This window comes from Lepisma saccharinum, chromosome 12 (assembly GCF_977018435.1).
Source record: "Lepisma saccharinum chromosome 12, izLepSacc3.1, whole genome shotgun sequence".
In the NCBI taxonomy this organism is placed as follows: domain Eukaryota; kingdom Metazoa; phylum Arthropoda; class Insecta; order Zygentoma; family Lepismatidae; genus Lepisma; species Lepisma saccharinum.
The window spans coordinates 30,312,283-30,333,380 of record NC_139240.1 but is presented as its reverse complement, the minus strand read 5'-3'; the positions used below and the strand labels follow the sequence as shown (position 1 = coordinate 30,333,380).

General features: G+C 39.5%; 1 protein-coding gene across 1 annotated transcript in view; it reads left to right on the top strand.

The window, feature by feature from the left end:
• Nucleotides 1-6,269, top strand: part of LOC145996421 (QRFP-like peptide receptor) — a 499,794-nt gene extending 493,525 nt beyond the window's left edge. Inside the window, exon 8 of the mRNA XM_083132887.1 lies at nucleotides 6,087-6,269. Within this exon, the coding sequence (XP_082989013.1) occupies nucleotides 6,087-6,123 (37 nt within the window). The 3' untranslated portion in view covers nucleotides 6,124-6,269. The remainder of the gene's footprint in view (nucleotides 1-6,086) is intronic.
• The last annotated feature ends 14,829 nt before the right edge of the window (nucleotides 6,270-21,098 follow it).

The window sequence follows — 21,098 nt, the reverse complement described above, 5'->3', positions numbered from 1 at the left end:
ATTGTTTGGTCTGTTTTCTCTTTCCGGAGCGAAGCTTGTTAATAATAGCTTGTAATAGGCTTTCCAATTAGCTGACAAGCCAATGGAAATAAGACACGTTTCAACAATTGAACATCTCGTTTCCCATCGGTAAGTTGATACAGTACTTAAGCAAGATAATGACTCAATCGAATTAGCATAATCCATTAAGAATTTCCAGATATATCTCGCCACGATTTGAAAACAACCCTTGCCAATTGTGAACATTTCGAATAACCCTCGTACGAAGACTTGGTGATACAACATTTCTAGTGGATTTGTCAGTAGCTACGCTGATGCAGCAGTAACTTAATATTATATGGGGACGTCAGCACCATGTCCATTTGCGCACCTGACAAAAACAAAATATTGGACAGAGCTATGGTAATAAAATAACGCAAGCTCGTTTAAAATTCATTCAAAACAAATGCAGATTGATTGATTATTAAAAAATAATGTGCGCGTCACAACTAAGGCTATTTGAACTCCCTCAAAGAACTAATGCTAGTTGGTAGGTTAAACAATATAATCTTACGGAGTCGAATTCTTGTAGAGAACAAGTTACAGCACATTTAGCAGTAAAATCACTCCTCCATAACCTGAGGCTGTAAAATAACAGTACACAGATGCAGTTGTGTGCTCAGGATTTTTGAAAGGAGGAGTTACGTATACTTTTTTAATAGCCAGTCCTCATTTTGCCATTTTTCCTGCCTTTGACGTTCTTAGTTCTAGGAATACTGGGCCAAAGGGGGTTATGACCCCCACCAAGCGCCCGGGCACCCCACTGCACAGATGAAATATACATTAAAACAACACACAACCCCAAAAAAGATTATTTTGCCTGTGGGTACAGGCGCCAGAGCCTCGTTAGCCTGCAATAATGCAGTTCATGGTATACTACGTGAAAGAGAGGTTGATGTTTGAAGGACTTATCAGAAAGACGCCTCTCAAGATGCTTTCACACCGAAGTGACACGCGTATCTTGGAAACCAACCTTCAAAATAAATGGAACCTTTCGAACAGATGCGACGCGATGAGATTCACGCGTCGTTCTGACTAGGCCGTTTTCTCGATCGTGTCGCTTCGGTCTGTTGTTCGAGCATGTGCGGTGAATTCCTTCTTATAGATCGAAGCAATGGCGGCGATTGGGGTGGGCAAGAGGGGCAGTTGTCCCCCACACTTTTGCCACAGGACTATGCTAAACCTTATCTACCAATGGAAAGTAACTGTCCTTGCCCCCCCCCCCCCCCCGCAACTTTGGCACCTTGCCTCCCTAGTTTTGGAACCCAATCGCCGCCACTGGATCGAAGTGTCGCTTTGGTGTGAAAGCCCGGGTTGCGACAGACCAATAAGCGACACGGATACCTTCAGTATATACTGCGCAGACCGAGGCGCCAAGGTGAGAAATTGCTCAGTCTGAACCACACGTGGGGCTTGTCGTGCCACTCTGTTAGAAAAGATTGCGTTTATTTCTGAAGCCTCGTTTCCAAGTGACACGTGTCGCTTCGGTCTGAAAACTCCCTTACACCCCACGAGGATGAATGCTGAGAATGGTACTAAATCCTCTAGTCACGACAAGGCGGGCCCCTGCCTGTAAGTAGGGGTCAATGCAGAGATCATTTGTTTATCAAGAACTAAACAAAAGCATATATCAGACGACTCAAACGACCATACCTTCGATAAAAGCCGGGGCTGTAAAGGGCCACTCACACACAGTGACAATATACAACCCACCATGAGTTTGTACTGGCTGAGTTCTGGCGCCAGATCCTCGTTAGGCTGCAATAATGTAGTCCAGGGTGCACTGCGTGGAAGAGAGGTTGACAATTTTCCTTCCCAGGTCACCCCTTTCATTTACAGCAAACTTTAGAGGCAGAATTCGTGAAATGCAGTTAAAATAAGAACAAGACTGATGAACCCTCAGAAACTCGAGCCGCAGTTCAAACCCCCAAACCTACTACGACAGGGATAAGTTAGCATTTGGAAGGCCCATGAAAACAGAATGGTTCTGGACTCTTCTAGAATACTCTAGAGGCAACTTTAAGCATGGTAGGAACCAAGGAAGGAATTCCTGATATTTATTTCTGATTTTAATGTAACCATGACGCACACTCAAGTGGGCAGTTGATACTACACAGGAAACCTTTAGCAGTCAGCAGGAGAATCTGTTTCAGATATAAGTTTTACGACTATTTTATCAGTTCAGACCTCTGCAAAGATTCAGCACGTGGAAAGCTTCTTTCCATCTGCCTGCTGGTGTTTTTAACCCACATATCCACTCTTCCTTGTTGTAGATTTTATTTTTAAATATTATGGCCACATCAGCACATACAATGCAGGGGTGCAGGGATAAGTCACTTAACTCAAACAAAACTGAGGATATGGCCCTGACAAGATAATAAAGCATGTCTGTTAAGAACTTGCTCAATTTTCACCATAACTTTAAAAGCTTTTTGCTTTTGATGCACCGAAATATGCATTTCAAGTATTCTGTGTGAAATGCATAAAAATAAGGGGGGGAGTTGTGCTGGATATTCACCCAGTAAAAGTGTCTCCCTAATGGATATAATTATATTAATAACAACATTTGGAACAAAACAGTTTTTTATTATTATATTTATCATTTCTACTAATAAAGTTTTATCAATGGCCTCTAACGCCCCCTACAAAAATTTCTGGCGATGCACAGTGGGGAAGTCTCATAAGAGGCCCGGAGGCCGAGCCTACCCTAATATATTTGGCTATTACGGATTATTTTATTACTTATAATTTCATTAAACGACGCTTTAATACAAAAAAAATAAATTCTAGGCCTTACGATAATTTACACAAATTTCCATCCCTGCCAGAGGCTCTATTGTCGCATGTCGAGCTACTTCTCCGAGGGCCTCAGCTGGTCTCGTAACATTCTATGTGAGTCATGCGGGAAAGCATAAAATCAGGGGCGCGTTCGCCCGAAATGGACACAGCGAGTCCGGCCTCATGCAGTGATGCCAACCCTAGCATAATTATGCTAAACGTAGTACAATTTGAACTTTGTTGTCACCTAGCACCCTGTGTTTGGGATAATGGGAAAATATAGCATCATCTATAAACATGCGTCCCTGGGAGACAAGATAAATTGAATTTAGAGGAATATATTTTGAAAAATAAATTTAAAAAAAAATCATCTTATTTGTTTCAAACAAAAGGTAGCATGCCGATCCAGCCACATCTGGTCCACCGTTTTCTTTTCATCTTTTCTTTATCTTTCCTTACTTAGCTCACGAGGAACATTTTATTGAAGAAAATTGCTAGAAAGTTGGGGTCACAGATAAAACAAGCCGCCGCCTTTTGTAGTCGTCGAATTTTCTCAAACTTTTTCAAGCGTTATATTGAACCAATTATATTGGTTAAACCATTGTAATTAATTTAATGGGGGAAATTACGAATATTGTTTAACTAATCAACAACGCATGTTCACATCACAACTGCCCCCAAAATAGATGCATAAAATGAACTTAAGACCTAAGTCATCCGAACACAATTCAGCTGCATTTAGCAAAATTTAAGAGTTTAATCAGTACACTTTTCCTGATTGGGAGGTTGGCAACGCTGGACACACGGTACAAACTGGGCTTCACATCTGTTTCTTGTCCAGCGCGGGGTGTCCAACGAGGGGAAAGGGAAGGTGAGGGTGAAATGGTAAAAACAACTTGTTCCGAGGGCGAAAAAAATATTTCTATCGCAGTGTTCTGCGTTTTCGTTAGTTTCTCAATTTACTCCTCTTGCATTGTTGTTTTATTGTTATATTTATTTTTCGTTCATTTATTTTTCTTCTTCTTTTTTTAGTTCGCTTTTTGTGCCACTTTTGGCTAATTTGCGAAGATGGGGAAGAGTGTTGATATGATGAAATTGACGAATGGACACTCAGAAACATCCATGCCCAGGCCGAGATTCGAACGCAGGGCCCCTGGCGTCGTAGCGCGGTGCTAACCACTCTGCCACGGGGGGCGGCTTTCATTGTAGTGAGCGTGACGTGAAGAAGGGGAATAATGACTTGTATTACTCTGGAATGCTACAAAAACAAGCATAAAAGCCTATTACCGGACATAGGAAGAAAGAAGGGGCATCGGAACATTGAGGACTGCCACTCGAATGACATCTAAAGCATCAATTTACAATAAAATCAAGAAATACGATTTACGAGTTAGTAAATCAAGCGTTACTATTCAGATACGTTGACAGATGCAAGAATATGTTGTTAATTTTCAAAAATAACTTTAAAGGTTATATTTTTTTATATTTTAAAAGTCTCGCCCATAACAACACGAACTCACATGCCTGTGCCTACCCTTCCAGCGACAAAACGTTTCGCCACTGGCAATGCCTATGTATAGAGCATTGATGTCACTTCATTAACATTTTCCTGCATAACATGAAAGCATAGGCCAATCAACAAACATTAGTCACTTTGGAATTCAGCACCCAAGAATCTGGCCACTTTGTTCATGTAAAACATTTCAATCGTAGAGCAGTGTAATTTATCAAAAAATTCACAAGGGAGCCAAGCCCAATAAGCCCATGCCTGGTTACGCCAATGCTCCAGACCCCTTATCAACTAAGTATGAAGCAAGGAATTACATATCTTGTTGGCATAAGCTTTTTATTAAGACTAAAACAAATAAAACTGTCCATATCATAACTGAGGCTTACGGACACTCAACATACGTATATACACTATATGTATTTTGTTCCATTCACAATAAAATGTGATATTTTGGAAAACAGAGTAGCTAACATGGGGATAGTGTGTGACCTGGTAACCATGGAGTAGTCCAACCTTGTTGAACAACCTACATGCGAGATCTAAGAGTAATGTAAATAGGTATAATAATCCTCCGTTAGGCACATGGGGTACAGGTGTCTCCCATCGACATTCATTTGAGAGATTGTAACACTGTGAACAACTATACTGCACATGAGTGTCTTTGTGTAGCTGAACAATCTTTCTTTTTCTTTGTTCTAATCACATTTGCACAGTCTACTGCACTTCTAAGCCACATAATATTGCAATGCTAATGTTATATGCCTGCTTGGTGTACAGTTGTCCCCCATGCACCTAAATACATAACAAGAAAAATATCAGTGCGTTGAAAGACAGCACACTGCAGATTTCAACGTTATATGGGAGAGGGGAAAGGGAGGACACATGGCTATATATTAGTGCCAAAAGGAACATGGCACTGCTTTGGTTATTACATATTTATGTTTAGTGGGGGGGCGCCAACTGTACACCAAGAAATCGACTTGTGTTAAATTTATAATATTACATCATTTTGAAAGATGGATTGATTTTTCATCGCTTTTCTGCAAATTGTGGCTAATCGTGAAGATGAAATGGATCAAAGGACAATCAGAAACACATGTCCCACAAAGGATTATACTGGCCATGGGTCCAGATGCCAAAACCTCGCTAGTCTGCAAAATGCAGTCCAGGGTGTACTACGTGGAAGTGGGATTGACAGATGGGTGAACTACGTGGAAGGACCGCCCCTTACACCACTCATTTTGAAAGAGCAGCAGAAAATGGCAACTGATCTTAGAAGAAAGACAAAGGAAGATCATTTTGCATGCATCGGTGTATTTCATACTTTAAAAGATAGTTAAAGGGTAAGTGGGCAGGTGTACAACACATGCCTATGCACGCTATACAAAGTTAGGCCCCTAAAAGATGGTTAAGAAGTTAGTCAAGTAAACTGGTAACACTGTCCTTCCTTGGATGATGTACTGGTTCCATATCAACCACTATAATAAGTTTTCTTCATATTGTTTTGTTTAAAACATGTTTTTATTAGAACACTGCTTAAAACACTTAAAACATGTTTACAACAAAAAGTTTTTTTCTTTTCTTTAAAAAATGCATATTTAACCAACTCTGATGAAGATTGAAAGTTTTTTTTTTTTTAGTTTAGAGAAAAGAAAGAACAAGCGATTCACTTACAGACTCTTGCTTGATCACAATGAATGTGTACATGGAGAGATTTAGATAATGCAGATACATTGAGAGTTCACTTTTTATCTTGTAGCTTCGGCCGCAGTGCATCCATGTCCATAGCCTATTGATGGTGGGAGCTTTGCTGGTGCTGTGTGGAACACAAGAAACAAAGGACCCTTGAGAATAGGGAGCTGGAATTATACTTCTCTTCAGCCAAGCCACAACACCCAGCAATGTGCAGGAGCGTCACTTGGAGCAACAAGTGCAACTATTATCCCACCGAAGTAAGGAGACGCGAAAGCAACTTCTAGCTCAATTGCAACCAACAAGTGTGATTTAATTCAATTATAGTGTATCCAAGATCTATTCCTACCCTCCTTGACACCCTCGCATTGAGGTTCTATATTGTTGCAAATGGATTAGATTCTTAAATTCACTTTCGTTTAAGCTAATGAAGGGTGTCCACACAGATTATATCTATTTTTTTGAACTTTATTCATTGACCAGAATGAAAGTAGATGAACAAGCAATGACAGCATGAAATAATCTTAGGGTGTGTCAACACTTATTGACCCTACTCACAGTACACTGTGCAGTCTAAGGTGTCAGGCTACAGGATGCACGCAGATTTGCCTCTCCTGGGGGAAGCGTGACAACTTTTCTCGAGATTTCAAACTGTGTACGAGACCAGTGTCCACGCACCATCGTTAGGAAATTGGGGAGCTACGAATGACTAGTGTAACTAGTAATGGAAGCCTACGATGACGAGTACGGGTTTGTCATGCTGGCTACACATCACCCAAGGTTATTTATTATTATTACCCTACTCACACAATGAAGGAACAAGAACAGCATGGCTCAAGAATTAAAAGAAATTGCTGTATTGATTTCAATTTAAGTTCTTTGTGTGCCAGCACCCAGTGACAGATCTATATGTTACACTTGGGGGGGGGGGGGGGACAAATTTAAGTCCGGTACTTCACCTCACTGAGAATCAATTGTAAGCTACGTTTGCACTGTTTTATGTTTTAAATTAACAATATACAATACTGGGAGCAGTATTTGAATGCTGAATGCCATGCCTCATGCAGCATGCTACAAAGACACTGTTCATATGCAGCCACCGCAGCTTCAGGTGAGTCAAATTGACGACCACGAAAGTTTTCTTTCATTTTAGGTGAAAGAAAAAATCACATGGGGCCAGATTTGGGCTGTAAGGGGGATGGTGTAATGTTTTGACTCGTGACTCGTTCAGAAAATCTGTTGTCTACCTTGCGGTGTGAGCAGAGGCATTGTCATGATGCAGCATGATTCCATGCAGGCCTGTCTTTGGATGGTTCCTCCTCAATGCATCAAACACTTTGGGCAAACATTTTTACGTGTACCATCTAGCAGTGACTGTTTTTTGATCTTCGAGTGGAACTGTCACAATGTGTCCACTAGCAGAGAAAAAAGAACCGATCATCTTTTTGCCAACACTTCTTGATCTCTTCACATTTGTTGGAGGATCCTCCCCAAGGAAGACCCAGACTGATGCCTGCCGCTTCATTTCAGGATCATATTGGTATATCCAGCTTTCGTCACCTATTATGATGTTAAAAATGTTTTTTGATCTTCCTCCACTGAATTTGTCCAACATTCCCTGCCAACAATCCACTTGTGTTCTTTTCTCCACATTTGTTAGGTTGTGGAGGATCCAGCGACTGCAAATCTTCCTGACATGAAGTTTTTCATCCAGGATTTGTCTAACTGCTGCCGATCCAATATTTAGGCTTGTCTGAATCTGAACATATGTACATCCTTGATCTTATCTCAACATTTGTTCAACTTTCGCCACATTTTCATCTGTTGTGGCTGTTGCAGGCCACCCTGAATAATCATCTTCAAGGGAGTCTCTTCCTCTCTTAAATTCTGCAAACCATTAATAGATGGTGGCTTGTGAAGGGCAAAGATCCCCAAATGCACTGTGCAATCTTTCACGACCCTCACTCTTGCCTAAACCAACTTTGAAGTCATAAAAAATCATAGCGTGGAAATTCTCGTTTCAGATCCATCCTTGCTCTAAACGAAACCTCAACTGCTGCTCTGTAAACAATCATGCTGACTCAGCTCATTGTTGGAGCAAATTGAAACTTGCAGAGTTTGCTATTGAAATGTCAATCTTAAATATAGAAACACCAGCAGCATGTTGCGTTGGCTTATTGTTGTCGATTCTCAAAACTTTCAGAGTGACCCTCGTACTCATCAAAGGAACACCAATATTCATGCTAGTACTCAAATCTGGAAATTTGGTGAAGAAATGTGAGTTGGCCACTTAAAAGCCCTTGTTCAGACTCCCGTCTGTTTCAAACTTTTGGCTAATCACAACAATGAGGATGAAAGGCGATTGGATGAGATGGAAACATCACAAACACATGTAGCCATGACAGACAACACACGTCCCACAGAGGATTGTGCTGACTATAGTTCCAAGTGGCATAGCCTCATTAGCCTGCACAAATGTGTTTCCCCATCCCTTACAGTGATTTTAAAATTTAAGTCAACATAATATTTGTAGACCTTGTACAAAAATAGTGATAATATGGACACCCTATGTAAAATGCTAAGCTGTAAAGCAATGAGAGAAATGCTCAGTTCCATATAACTGTGATGTGTCCGGATTATATTCTTATTGCTACAAAGGAATGAAGTTACAAGAGGTATCATCAAAGACTGAAGATAGTGTGTGTATATCCAGACATTTAGTTAGTGTGGATAAAGTACAATGTTGCGAGTTATGTATAATTATGGATTTAACAGAATGATAGTTCTTAAACTACCCCTATTTATCTTATTGATTGGTCACATACATCATTCATAAAGATTAACTGAACTTATTCACGTATATTTTCCTTTAAAATGAACTCTGGATAAAATTGTAAATATGTAAATTATGGAATGACAATGTCCACACCAAAAATTAATCTGGTAAAACCTTTCTGAACAATTGGTTATGGATGTGTACTTTCATGCACCACAAATCTGGTCAAATAGTGTATATATTAAATATACTGTAAATATGTGTACAGCGTTAATATGAAACAGACTCGAGAGCAATGTATTATTGGTAATCTATATTTAATTGTAAAAAAAATGTGAAAACTAGTTTGAAGGCCATACATTCTAATGTAAATTTTACCTTACTGTCATTGAAAAACTATTTCAATATGGATTGAAGATTTGCATAAAAGCTCACAAGTTAATACTGTGTCATGTAAATTCAGTTCTATTTTCATGATATAAAATATAGAAATAAAAAAATGAAAGGCTCGGATAATAAATACTTCAAATAACAATGTGTGTGTTTTGTCATTTTTCAAATTTGTGCTTTCACCTTATCAATGCCATTGAAACTTTGTTGTTGACACCCCATGTTTCAGTGAAATGTTTCAATTAACATTAAGTAATTGTTGAGTTTTTAGACTTTTAACCACTGTTTTAAGTTTCTATACAGGGTGTTTCGTAAGTTCATTTACAACGCTTTGGAGGTGATTGTACGAGTGAAAATAAGGTGGAGAGTTCATGTAACGAAATTCCGGAAACGGCTTTGTTGCCGAGTTATTGACGTTTGAAAACGTGGGAAAATGATTTTCTGAAGTGAATAATGGCAAAACGGGTGGAGAGAAGTCGTCGGTGTTGGGCGGTCCACTAAGAAATTGGGTACGTTCTTGTCAAAAACTCACGAGGCAATGTTGTGCAATGTCGGCGCAAGGGATTCCCCAAAGGACGCGAACGAAGATGTTGACGGGAGTGGGGTGGGTGTGCGTTCTGCGTGAGCTGGTATCGACGAAAATTGGCATGTGTTGAATGGCACCAAAAAACAAAGAAAATATCCTGAGCGAAGGGCACCATGACATAAAAATGAAATGTCATAGGTTGCATACCCTGAAGGGCACACAGTATGCTTAATGGAGATGTGAAGGGAACCTCATCACAGACGGTTTTCAAAGTGTCCACCATGTACTTCCAAGCAGAGGAGACAACAGCGAATCAAGGATTGTCTAGTGCAACCCAACAACCCCGGCGTTTCTGCTATCAATACTGCAGCTACATTGATACGGGCAATGAGGTCCTCGGCTGACACGACAGGTGTTTCGTAAACTAGGCGTTTCATCTCTCCCCAGAGGCGTAATATCAGGCGATCGAGGTGGCCATGGCACAGGCCCTCCCCTGCCAATGCACTGGTTTTGGAATACAGTATTGAGGAAATGGCGCACATTCTGATCGAAATGTGGGGGGGCACCGTCATGTTGATACCACAGTCTTTGTCTCGGTGCGAAGGGCACGTCCTCTAGTAGTTCAGGCAAAACCTCACTGAGAAAAGCTTGTTAAGTGGGTCCACATAGGCGAACAGGGAGAATGTACGGTCCAATCAAATGGTCATGCAGTATCCCGCACCACACATTCACTGCAAATCTGTGCTGATGATGTGCCACTAGCAGTGCATGTGGATTTTCATGTTCCCACACATGACTGTTTTTACTATTGAACACACAAGTTTTCGTGAAGATAGCCTCATCAGTCCATAGTACCGTATTCTGAAAATTGGGGATAGTTTCAATTTGATGAACAAACCATTGGCAAAAGTACTCACATGGGCCAAAGTACCGAGGTAAAAGGTCTTGTACTTTCTTCAATTTGTACGGGTGCATCCCCTCTTTTGCCAGGACTCGCCACACATTCCCATGGGAGGTGTTTCGTTCGTGGGCTAGTGCACACGTACTGGTGCCTGGATGATCCATCACTGCAGTTAGCACATCTTCCACAAACCGTCGTGTTCACACACTTTGCGGTAGTCCAACTTCTCGACGAGGTGGCAACACTGATTCTGTTTCCCGAAGTAGTGCGTCTACAGTTTGAAATAAGGTATGTGATGGTAACACCCTATTTGGAAAACGTGCCCCATACAGACGCATTGCAACACGGCTATTACCTCCAGCCTCCCCATAAATCAGATGCATGTCCACCAGCTCTTGAGACGTATATGCAGCCATCCCTTACACCGGGCTACAAGTGTTTATGGCCGTTAACACTAGTACACTTCACAGAACATGATGGGCTGTGGCTAAGAATTAACATGTAACACTGCTAGGTCAAATGTTTGCCCAACACTACTGTCCAAGAACCTCACGTCTTGCCATTCAACTGTGAATGTTTAACAACCTGCTGCTAGCACAGCACCTGAAGCACGAATGGCACAGACACGTGTGCTCCTTCATGAGGAAACCTACACTGTTGGTGCCCCTAGCAGGAAATGTGGCACTTAACGTTAGATCACACGGACACCCATCTGCCCTTCAGGGTATGCAACCTATGACAGTTCATTTTTTTTCGTTTTTACGTCATGGTGCCCTTCGCTCAGGAAATTTTCTTTGTTTTTTGGTGCCATTCAACACATGCCAATTTTCGTCGATACCAGCTCACGCAGAACATGCACCCACCCCACTCCCGTCAACATCTTCGTTCGCGTCCTTTGGGGAATCCCTTGTGCCGACATTGCACAACATTGCCACATGATTTTTTGACAAGAGCGTACCCAATTTGTTAGTGGACCGCCCAACACCGACAACTTCTCTCCACCAGTTTTGCCATTATTCACTTCAGAAAATCATTTTCCCACGTTTTCAAACGTCAAACATCAATAACTCAGCAACAAAGCCGTTTCCAGAATTTTGTTACATGAACTTTCCACCTTATTTTCACTCGTACAATCACCTCCCAAGCATTGTCAGCGAACTTATGAAACACCCTGTATACAGCTACATTTCAGACTGGTTCTATCTCCATTCTTAGGATAGTGTGCTTGTCCCTAACTAGTCATTAGTCAGTATTTCCCGATGTTTGGGGCAGGCATTGATATGTGATATGATATAAACTTAAAACAGTGGTTAAAAGTACAAAAACTCAACATGAATCAATCACCACTGATCAACTACCCATGAGGAATAATAGTAATTATTCCACGTATTTTGCTATTATGGGCATATCCTTTTAGAGATGTGACAAAAAAAGGATGGCTTACAACTAGGGTGACCAACTTTTGGCAATGAATTTAAGGAGATTTCCAACTTTCGGCATTAAATTCACGGGAGATTTAGTTGCGACAAATTTTGTGCATTTTTAGTGGCAAATGTTTATGGAATGGATAATATTAAACAAAATAATTAGTTTGCATTTTATATAACATACAGATCACAACCAAGAATAAAAATTTACAAATTTGCATCTTTCTTAGCCCTAACCCATATGTATTTGTCCCCTGCTGCTGCAGAACTAAGTATCAGTCAACTACTACAAGATATAATGTCACTTCCACCTGCAAGGTTAAACATACAGTAACAGTCAACTTGAAGTTTTATATGGATTGCCGAACTCTGAATAAGTTAAAATTTCACGATCTTGGTTGTTAATGAAATATACAGAAGATATAAAATGTCTATATCAAAGATGGGAGGGGGGAAACAAAAAAAAATGCTCTAATACGGGAGATCAAGGGATGGAAAAGACGGGAGAGTTGTTCACCCTACTCATGATATTACTGACTGATTGATTTGTTAAAATTATGGGCAGCATACAGGCTTAATACGCGGACAAGCCTCTTAATGAAAACAAAGTTGAAGACAGGGCCTTATCAAAATAAAATTGTTTCAACATCAAGGGAAAATATTAAAAAACAATGAAATCCTAACAATGAAAAAAAAATTGAAGCACTACAGTCTGTAACATAACTGGATATGAAAAGAATAAAACTACACAGGTTATGCAATAATATCTCTTCATATATTCATTAAATGCACATAAAGAGACAAGACAGTGGTTTCAAAATAATATATTAACCACACCAAAAAATGCATATTTATCCACAAAAACACACTCACACTAAACGCTTGCAATAACCACATGTTAGTATATAATTTCTTACAGCTTACCCTGATATTATGTTGACAATGTAGTCACTATTACATATCACAATACTAATCTTGTATTCTAAGTCTATAACACTGTCCTTAGGTTTCTAGGTTATAAAATACCTGCTCTCTCGCTTTTATTGAGTATTGCTATACATGGCTTTCATGTTGGATAGGAAAGTATTGTTTATAATAAAATGTAAGACATTTGAGGCAGAGGAGAGTTAAGGTATTGCGAAGTGGAAAGGGGGGGGGGTGGTACCACACATATTACGCATTCTGATTGAGAGGGCAACCAGATAATCACCCTCCCTGTTCTGCATTTCTAATTTCGCACTATCCGTTTGCACAATATACATGTTATATTATTTTTATTCATTATGCATTATTACAACTTATTTTCAAAGAAAGTTTGAGCTTAAATTACACTTTATGCATGAATGGGCTAATTGGGACTGGACCTAGTTTGAAATGTGATCCAAACCACTACCTGCCTCCAATGGGTACAAAACCCAGGACTCCTTGATTACAACGTGAATTGCACTATGCAATCAACTCAGGTTCTAGTGCAATCAACTCACATTTTAACTTCAGAGAACAGTAATTGCACTACTGGAATGGAGAAATACTTACTAACAAAACATATAATCTTGAAATGGAACATCTTTTTATTAAAAATTGGTCATTGATTTTATAATTATGCTTGAAATATTGCATATTTCACATTGATGTTATCACACTGCAACATTGCTCTGCCGTGACGGTTGGATGGAGGAAGAGTGCAGTGTTGTACAGTACTACTCAAATGTGCAAGGCCGGGGGAGAGAGAGAAATGAACAAGTACATTGTTGACCATTGGTGCGTAGCTACTTGATCTATCAGCTCCAATAAATAAATAATTTGATCACTGACAATATCGTAAAAAGGCAAAACAATGTATTTAAAAAAACAGAAAAACTGCAAACAGATAATCATGTTTAGGAAATAAAATTGCAAATTTGAAGTAAAACAGGGACAAGCCCAACATGTTAAAATGGCATGGTTACTGAAGTTTAATTACATTTGGATGACAATAACTCGTAAAAAGTGTCTTCATCATCCAATATTGGGGACAATTACGAATGGTTTGACTGATTGATTAATTGAATTACGTTATTTTACATCTCTCTTCTGCCACTTTTGGCCACTGATTTAATCACTCCCACCCTCAAATGTCCACATACCCTAATTTATTTCACAAATATCCCATTTTTTGTAATTTTGGCTCTAAATTTACCCTTACACCCTCCTAAATATGAACTTACACCCCTCCAGATGGAAAATTCTGGATAAAAAATTGCTTTTGGTTAAATGTGATGATGGGAATGGTTTGAAAATGTGAACAGGAAAAAATATGAAGTAACCCTTCCCCCTTTAGACAGATACTTGAAGAAAATTCTGAGCAGGTTGAAAGTTTACATTGAACTTAAAATACATTGCTCTTCTGTCTTTTGGATTAAAACTTAAACCCTGACTGATTTGAACCCTGATATTTGGATGGCATGTAATTGAGTTGAGATCGTTGGCAGAAAAACAAACATTTACAGCAAAGAAAAGAACAAGTGGCAGGGAGACTGTATACAAGGAAGTAGAAACGGATGAGATACATGTTTGGGAACCACCGACAGTTCAAAGGCAAGCACAAACTAGTAGGTAGTGGAGTGTGTCAGCAGAAGCAAATAGCGAAAAGGAATTTTTTACCACACAAAACTGGCAAAAGATTAACTTCAAAAGCACAATGGGGAGAGGGGTCAGGCAATTTGAAATATGGGTAAAATCTGGAGACATGAGATGGGCCTATTTTTTGGAATGAAGTACCAGGAGAATTTAATTGGTATATGTATTTTTCTCATTTTGTTTCACCTTTTTCTGCCTCTTCCAGGCTACCACAAAAAGAGATAAGTCCCTCTGTTCAGACATAATATGTATATGGTCAGTGTAAATATCATTCAACATTCACTTTCCAAGCAAGCAACTATCAAAAACACCAAAACATCACAATTAGCATAAAATTCACTCCTTTACGCACAAGATGAAGATCAATTTGACAGAAATTAACTTGCGGTTTACATGCCTACATTGTGGCAGAGAAAGATCACCTATTATTGTCCACAAGTGTACCTCACCACACACACTGGTAGCTAAATAACTTTCAACACAACCTAAACCTAATTCAATCTACTGCCAGTCTCACATGGTACTTAGGTCCGTCTTCACTTCCCGATTGATTTCCATCTTCCTTACTTCAAGATCGTGCAAGAGCTTTCTCGTTATCAGTTCCCGGTTAGATTTAGAAACCACCTTTTAATCCGTCCTTGACACCATAGAACTCACAAAAAAAGAATTGAGGAAGTAACAGATGTTAAACTTTTTTTTCATTCAAACAATGAAAGTATAAATGACTGGGGGGAACACTTTCATTATTGAATGATTTACTTAATTGTTTTAGATAAGTAGTCCACATGTCTAAATTTCCTACTGTGATACTGATATTTTATTTTCACTGCAGCACACGGATACTACGAGGGCCATCCGGAATGTAGTACGAGTTTCTTAATTTTAAAAAAAAACTAACTAATATTTTTTGAAAGAACTTTGTAATTGTTAATAACAAACTTTAAACTACTTCTCTACATAGTCTCCATGTACATTTAAGCATTTGTCATAACGTGTGACGAGTTCTTATAACCCAGCTTCATATTCCTCTGCCACCAATCCATTGAGAAAAGTAGTCTTTCAGTTCCTCATCACTATGAAATGTAAGCAAGCAAGGGACCCACCTTGCACAAATTTTCCCACACTTCAGATGATCTTTGACAATTTCATGAAGAATTGTTCGTGAAACATCAGTGAACTGTTCACGGATTTCATCCAGTGTAATGCACCGATCGTTCTTGATGAATTCGTCAACTGCACTCAGCAGTTTGTTCGTAATGACAGATGGCCACCCGGAACATTCGTCATCAGGGACGTTCTCCTTACCAGAGTTAAAGTTTCGACACCAGCGCTGAACAGATGACTCATCAATAACATTGTATCCATAAACCTCCTTTAATTGACTGTGAATATCACAAGGTTGCACATTCCTGGCGTTGAGAAATCTGAACACAGCCCTAACTTCACCAAGTGGTGGCGTTTTTAATTATTTTGAACAGAAACAATAACTACAATGACAGCGCTATGAAACCTCACACACACTGAGCAATTCACATCACTAGCGCTCCACACGGCGCAAATGGGTACTACTTTCCGGATGGCCCTCGTATTTTGAACTGAACAGCCACATACATTTGCTATATCATATAAACTGTGCTATGTGTAGCACTGCAGGGAATAAATCTAACACCATTAAGCCTTGTTTCCATGATAACCAAAAACTCAATATGCTGACCAAGGCAGAATTTATTTTATTTTAAAACATAAACAAAATGTTATGATTCAACTCTGTACCTAACTCTGTAGTGTTGTTATGATACGTAAATTCTGAACAGCAAATACTGCTTCATGGCTTTCGAAGTAATCTCACAATAAGTATTTTATGACCACAGAGATGTCAACATAATGTAAATAGGATAAGTTTAATGTAAGCACTAGAATTTTTGCATTTTGAAGATTGCTGTGAAGTTCTTGCAATATATTTGAGACTAGTTCGTATTGGGGAATAAATTTCAAAACCATACAGAGATGGGATTCATTAGAGGATGCAATCTCTATTGTAATATACGGGTAATGCAGCATTATACTAGTATGTCTGTAAAGTGGTACATGAACTTCAAATAAAATTTGTTACATACTCATATTCACTGCTATGGTTTGCATGTGCTGCATTTTTCAACAGTACCAATGCTATCTTATTTTTTGTTGGAGACAACATTATTTTGCCCTTTTCTTAAACAGTTATTAGCATCTAAACTTGTGAAGTGGTATATCGTGTTTGTGCAGTTGCCACTTTCAAGATTGTTTTTTCAACAATTGTGTGAAACCCCTCTTGCTGCCATTGCGAAATGAGGATGTAAAAAATCTTATGGTAGTTACAAGCTACCAGTCAATCTGAAAGTGAAGACGGACATAAGTACCATGTGAGACTGGTATACTACCAGGTGTCCCAGAAGTCTTTCCCTGATTACAAACTTTATTCATATCCGCTATATGCAATGTAGAGATGTGAAAGTGGTGCCAAAATGTTGGAAAACTAACCGAGTTTTTTTTTGTTGCAGGTTTGAGTAATGTGGCTGTAGTGTAGCAGTGTCTGTGCCAAAACCAGACATGTTCACAAATCAGGAAAAAGCTCAGCATGTCTTCTGGTATCACGAGACCCGGTCACCAATAACAGTGCAGAGGAACTTTCAAATGTACAGAATTCTTTCGTCTAGAATATCTGCCATCAATAAGTTGGTATTTAAAAAATGGAATTTATCTTCATTCCCAAATCCTGTCAAGTCCAAGAAACATTGTATGGAAAGATGCCACCCAATGTCACGAGCATTAATTCCAGATTCCTTGGCACTGACATTGCTACACTACAGCCACATTACTGAAACCTGCAACAAATAAACTTGGTTAGTTTTCCAACATTTTGGCACCACTTTCATTGCATATAGCGGTATGAATAAAGTTTGTAATCAGCGAAAGACTTCTGGGATACCCTGTACTTTACTTAGGGCATACAACACCTATAGATAAACATGTGCACACACTCACCTTCACACATTCACATATTCTAATCCACAAATACAGGAGCATGAGTGACTTGTCAATCACTTGAGTTTACAAAACAAATATACATAATTCTAATACTGTAGGCTTATATTTATAAATACATTGTCCTCATAATGTCATTTTAATCCAAGTTCCAATGCTTTTAGATGGTATACAATTTTCACCTTCACATATGCTTACATGTGTAGAAAGATTGATTGATTGATTGATTTAGTTTATTTTACTTCGCGTTTTGTGCCTCTTGGCTAATTTACGAAGATGGGGATGAGTGATGAAATGATGAAATGGATGAATGGACATTCACAAACAACCAAGCCCGACCGGGATTCGAACCCGGGACCCTTGGCGTCGCAGCGCGATGTGCTAACCACTCGGCCACAGGGTCGGGCATGTGTAGAAAGAATTATTACTGTAACTGACATGATAAAAATATAAACTGCAAACATGATTATCTTAAGCAGAACAGTACATTTGTCATTATTACATCATATTCATCAACACAGAGGACTAGTCAACAATAACTGGACTTTGTCAACATGTTATAATACGTTGTGCCCAAGGCTACAACTTGTTTACATACATGTAACACAAAAGCTCATGAGTGTTCAGTGTGAGCTTCTGTGGTCCCTGCAAAGGAGAAGGAATTGGGACAGGACCTACAGCTAAGTGGAATCTGAGCCATTATGTGCCACCACTGGGTATTGAACCTGGGAATTCTAATTACAGAGCAACGACATTACCATTGTAATGGTTTGATGTCAACCTCACCATTGCACTAGGACTACGACCAAGGGAGATCGCAATGAGCAGTTGTGAGCTTCTCATGTAAATATTTTCACAAGTGTAAGCAAACTGTAGCCTCGTGTTCAACCTATTCTGAAAAATAACATGTTGAAATAGTTTGATTACTTTTGACTAGCCCTGTACACTGTACATACAGAACCATGGCAGAACAGCCCTTTGAAGGCCAGGCTATGCCAAGTGGCTTATCACTGTGTGAAGCATAGTCAGCACATTGGAGTTCCTGCTATACTTACCTGCTGTTCAGCTATAGCCTATATGCTGACTAACTATCTTCACAATACTGAGTCAACATTGACATCTTGAGGTTACCACAAAGTGCTAAACTTTCAACTATGCACAGACCTATGCATATAAAATGGGTAACGTTAAAATAGTTCTGTGCACATATTTAAAGCAGATTCATATCCTTTCTTCCAGTCCCTGAAGTTTAGGAGGGTTGTTGGTTAGCAATGGTTAAACAGCCTTCCTCCAAGAATTTACGCAGGTTCTCTGATCTCAAAGCAAGGAAAACTGAACAGATAAAAACAATTTCATTTTCCAATTACAATGCATTATAATCATTCAATTTTCTATTAGGATGCAATATAATCATTCATTTTTCATTAGAATGCACTAAATTATCTTTCTATTAGAATGCATTGCAATCATTAATATTCCTATGTCACGGTATTCTTTGGACATGTAAATCTCTGTCTTATATTTTAGTTTAATTATGTATAATTAATAGACATCGTATTACTGCATGAGATATGTTTTTGAGGTTTGAATTGTTCATAGCTATCTGTCGGAAAAATGAAATTCGAGGGGGAAAACGAAAGTTTGGGACAGGTTCTGAGTCACGGCAATGATCATCAACAAGGTTCATTCTTTACGTCACACCAGTATGAAAATAGACCTTTTGAAATATCTCAGTTTCCAGTCGATGGATTGAACTGAAATTTGGGCACGCGAAGCTGCATGTTATGAAAGATACCTAGATGTGATTTCAAGATGATCAACCGAGTATCAAGGACGCAGGATCGAAATGGTTATAAAAGGGCAATTCATGGGCTAACTACGAACCTTTGAGCCTGGCGCCAGCGAGACTGAAAGTTAATCCTCCCATACCTGGCCGGTGACATGCGCTATCCCCGTTCGAGAACAATGCGTCAAGGGTAGATGAACCTTGCTGTTGAGGGAAGCGACGCTTCTTCAACGTCCTCCCAACTGAAATTTTCAAAAGAGGTATAAAACCACAGGACTCCGAATTTTCAACACAGTTTGTCAGGATTTTGGTAGCAAGAGCACCTCTGTGCCAAACCTCCGTATACTTATTGTTTTCGTGGACTTAGTTTTCTTTTTTGCGAACCGTCAACGAGTGACTGCCAGTGAGTTGATTCGCATGTGCTTGATTCTGTGAGATCATACGCAGCGAATTGTTTTGCAAAACAAGGACCATCAAGAACTATGGCAGGCTAAGAGGATAAGAGGAGAGAGGGATGTCAGGTTCCCAGAATCCCTAACGCCACCACTACCATCCGGCGCCGACGCTACAGCCAAACCAGCCGATGCCGACAACGATGGCGTACCATGCCATGGAAGCCAGCCGACGCTAAACACCAGCTGCCACGACACTACAGCCCGAACATCCAATGGCCAACTCTAACAACGAAGAGATGCCCGATGCCTGAGAGAGAGGATTCCAAGTGACGTTTGAGAGATGCCTGCCAGAGGAAGCAATGGACCAGAGAGACGCCCGAGGAGAACTAGAGGACGCCTGACATGGGAAAACAACAAGTCAGGAGTGCTATCCGAAGAATGAAAGTTCCAAGTATGATCAACGAACGCCCATCGCCGCAGTTGCTAACCGAAGAAACATTTTCTCGTTGCAATGAAACCAAGTGTGATTAACCGTACAAAGGAAAGATGCATTACCCGACGACGTAGCAGAGTCTGGTACAGTACTCTTCTGTCGAATCACATCTACGTGCGAATGTATTGTTTTCTGTCATCGTCCTACCACAAAAGCTTAACCCATATTGATTTGCGGTATTACGACGTGACTTGGAATTCCAAACCTAACTTTCGTGTCTTGTATTTTGAGTAATTGTTATATAATAGGTCGTTTCATGTTTATATTTTTTAATCTTTTTAAATGTCAGTATTTAATGATAAAGCTCCTTTATCAAGTTAAATTCCATTGTAACTTGTCAATGTGTGCTTCAATGTAATGTAATTAGCCGCCCCAGTCGTTTAAATAATTTATCGAAGGTCGACTGTTCAGTCTTTCATTTGTGAGTAATGTACGTTAAATTGCCCAGGTCAAGCAAGTGAGGTTTTCTCTGTTGTAAAGTGGCAATGTAATGTTTGCTCGCACTGAAGGTTAATTGAAGCAGTCCGGCAGCTGAAGCCTAATTAACTATTGCATCATGCAGCAGAGCTGTGATTGTTTTGAAAGGACAAGAGGAGCTTGTTGCAATTGGATAAATTTTGTAAATTTCATACTTGTGGTATTATGTTCTTGTAAACAAAGGTTCAATCAAGCCGACCTATTTTTCTCATGATTGTTTTTTTTTTCTGAGGGATGGCGCATAATGATAGTAATGAGCACAGGA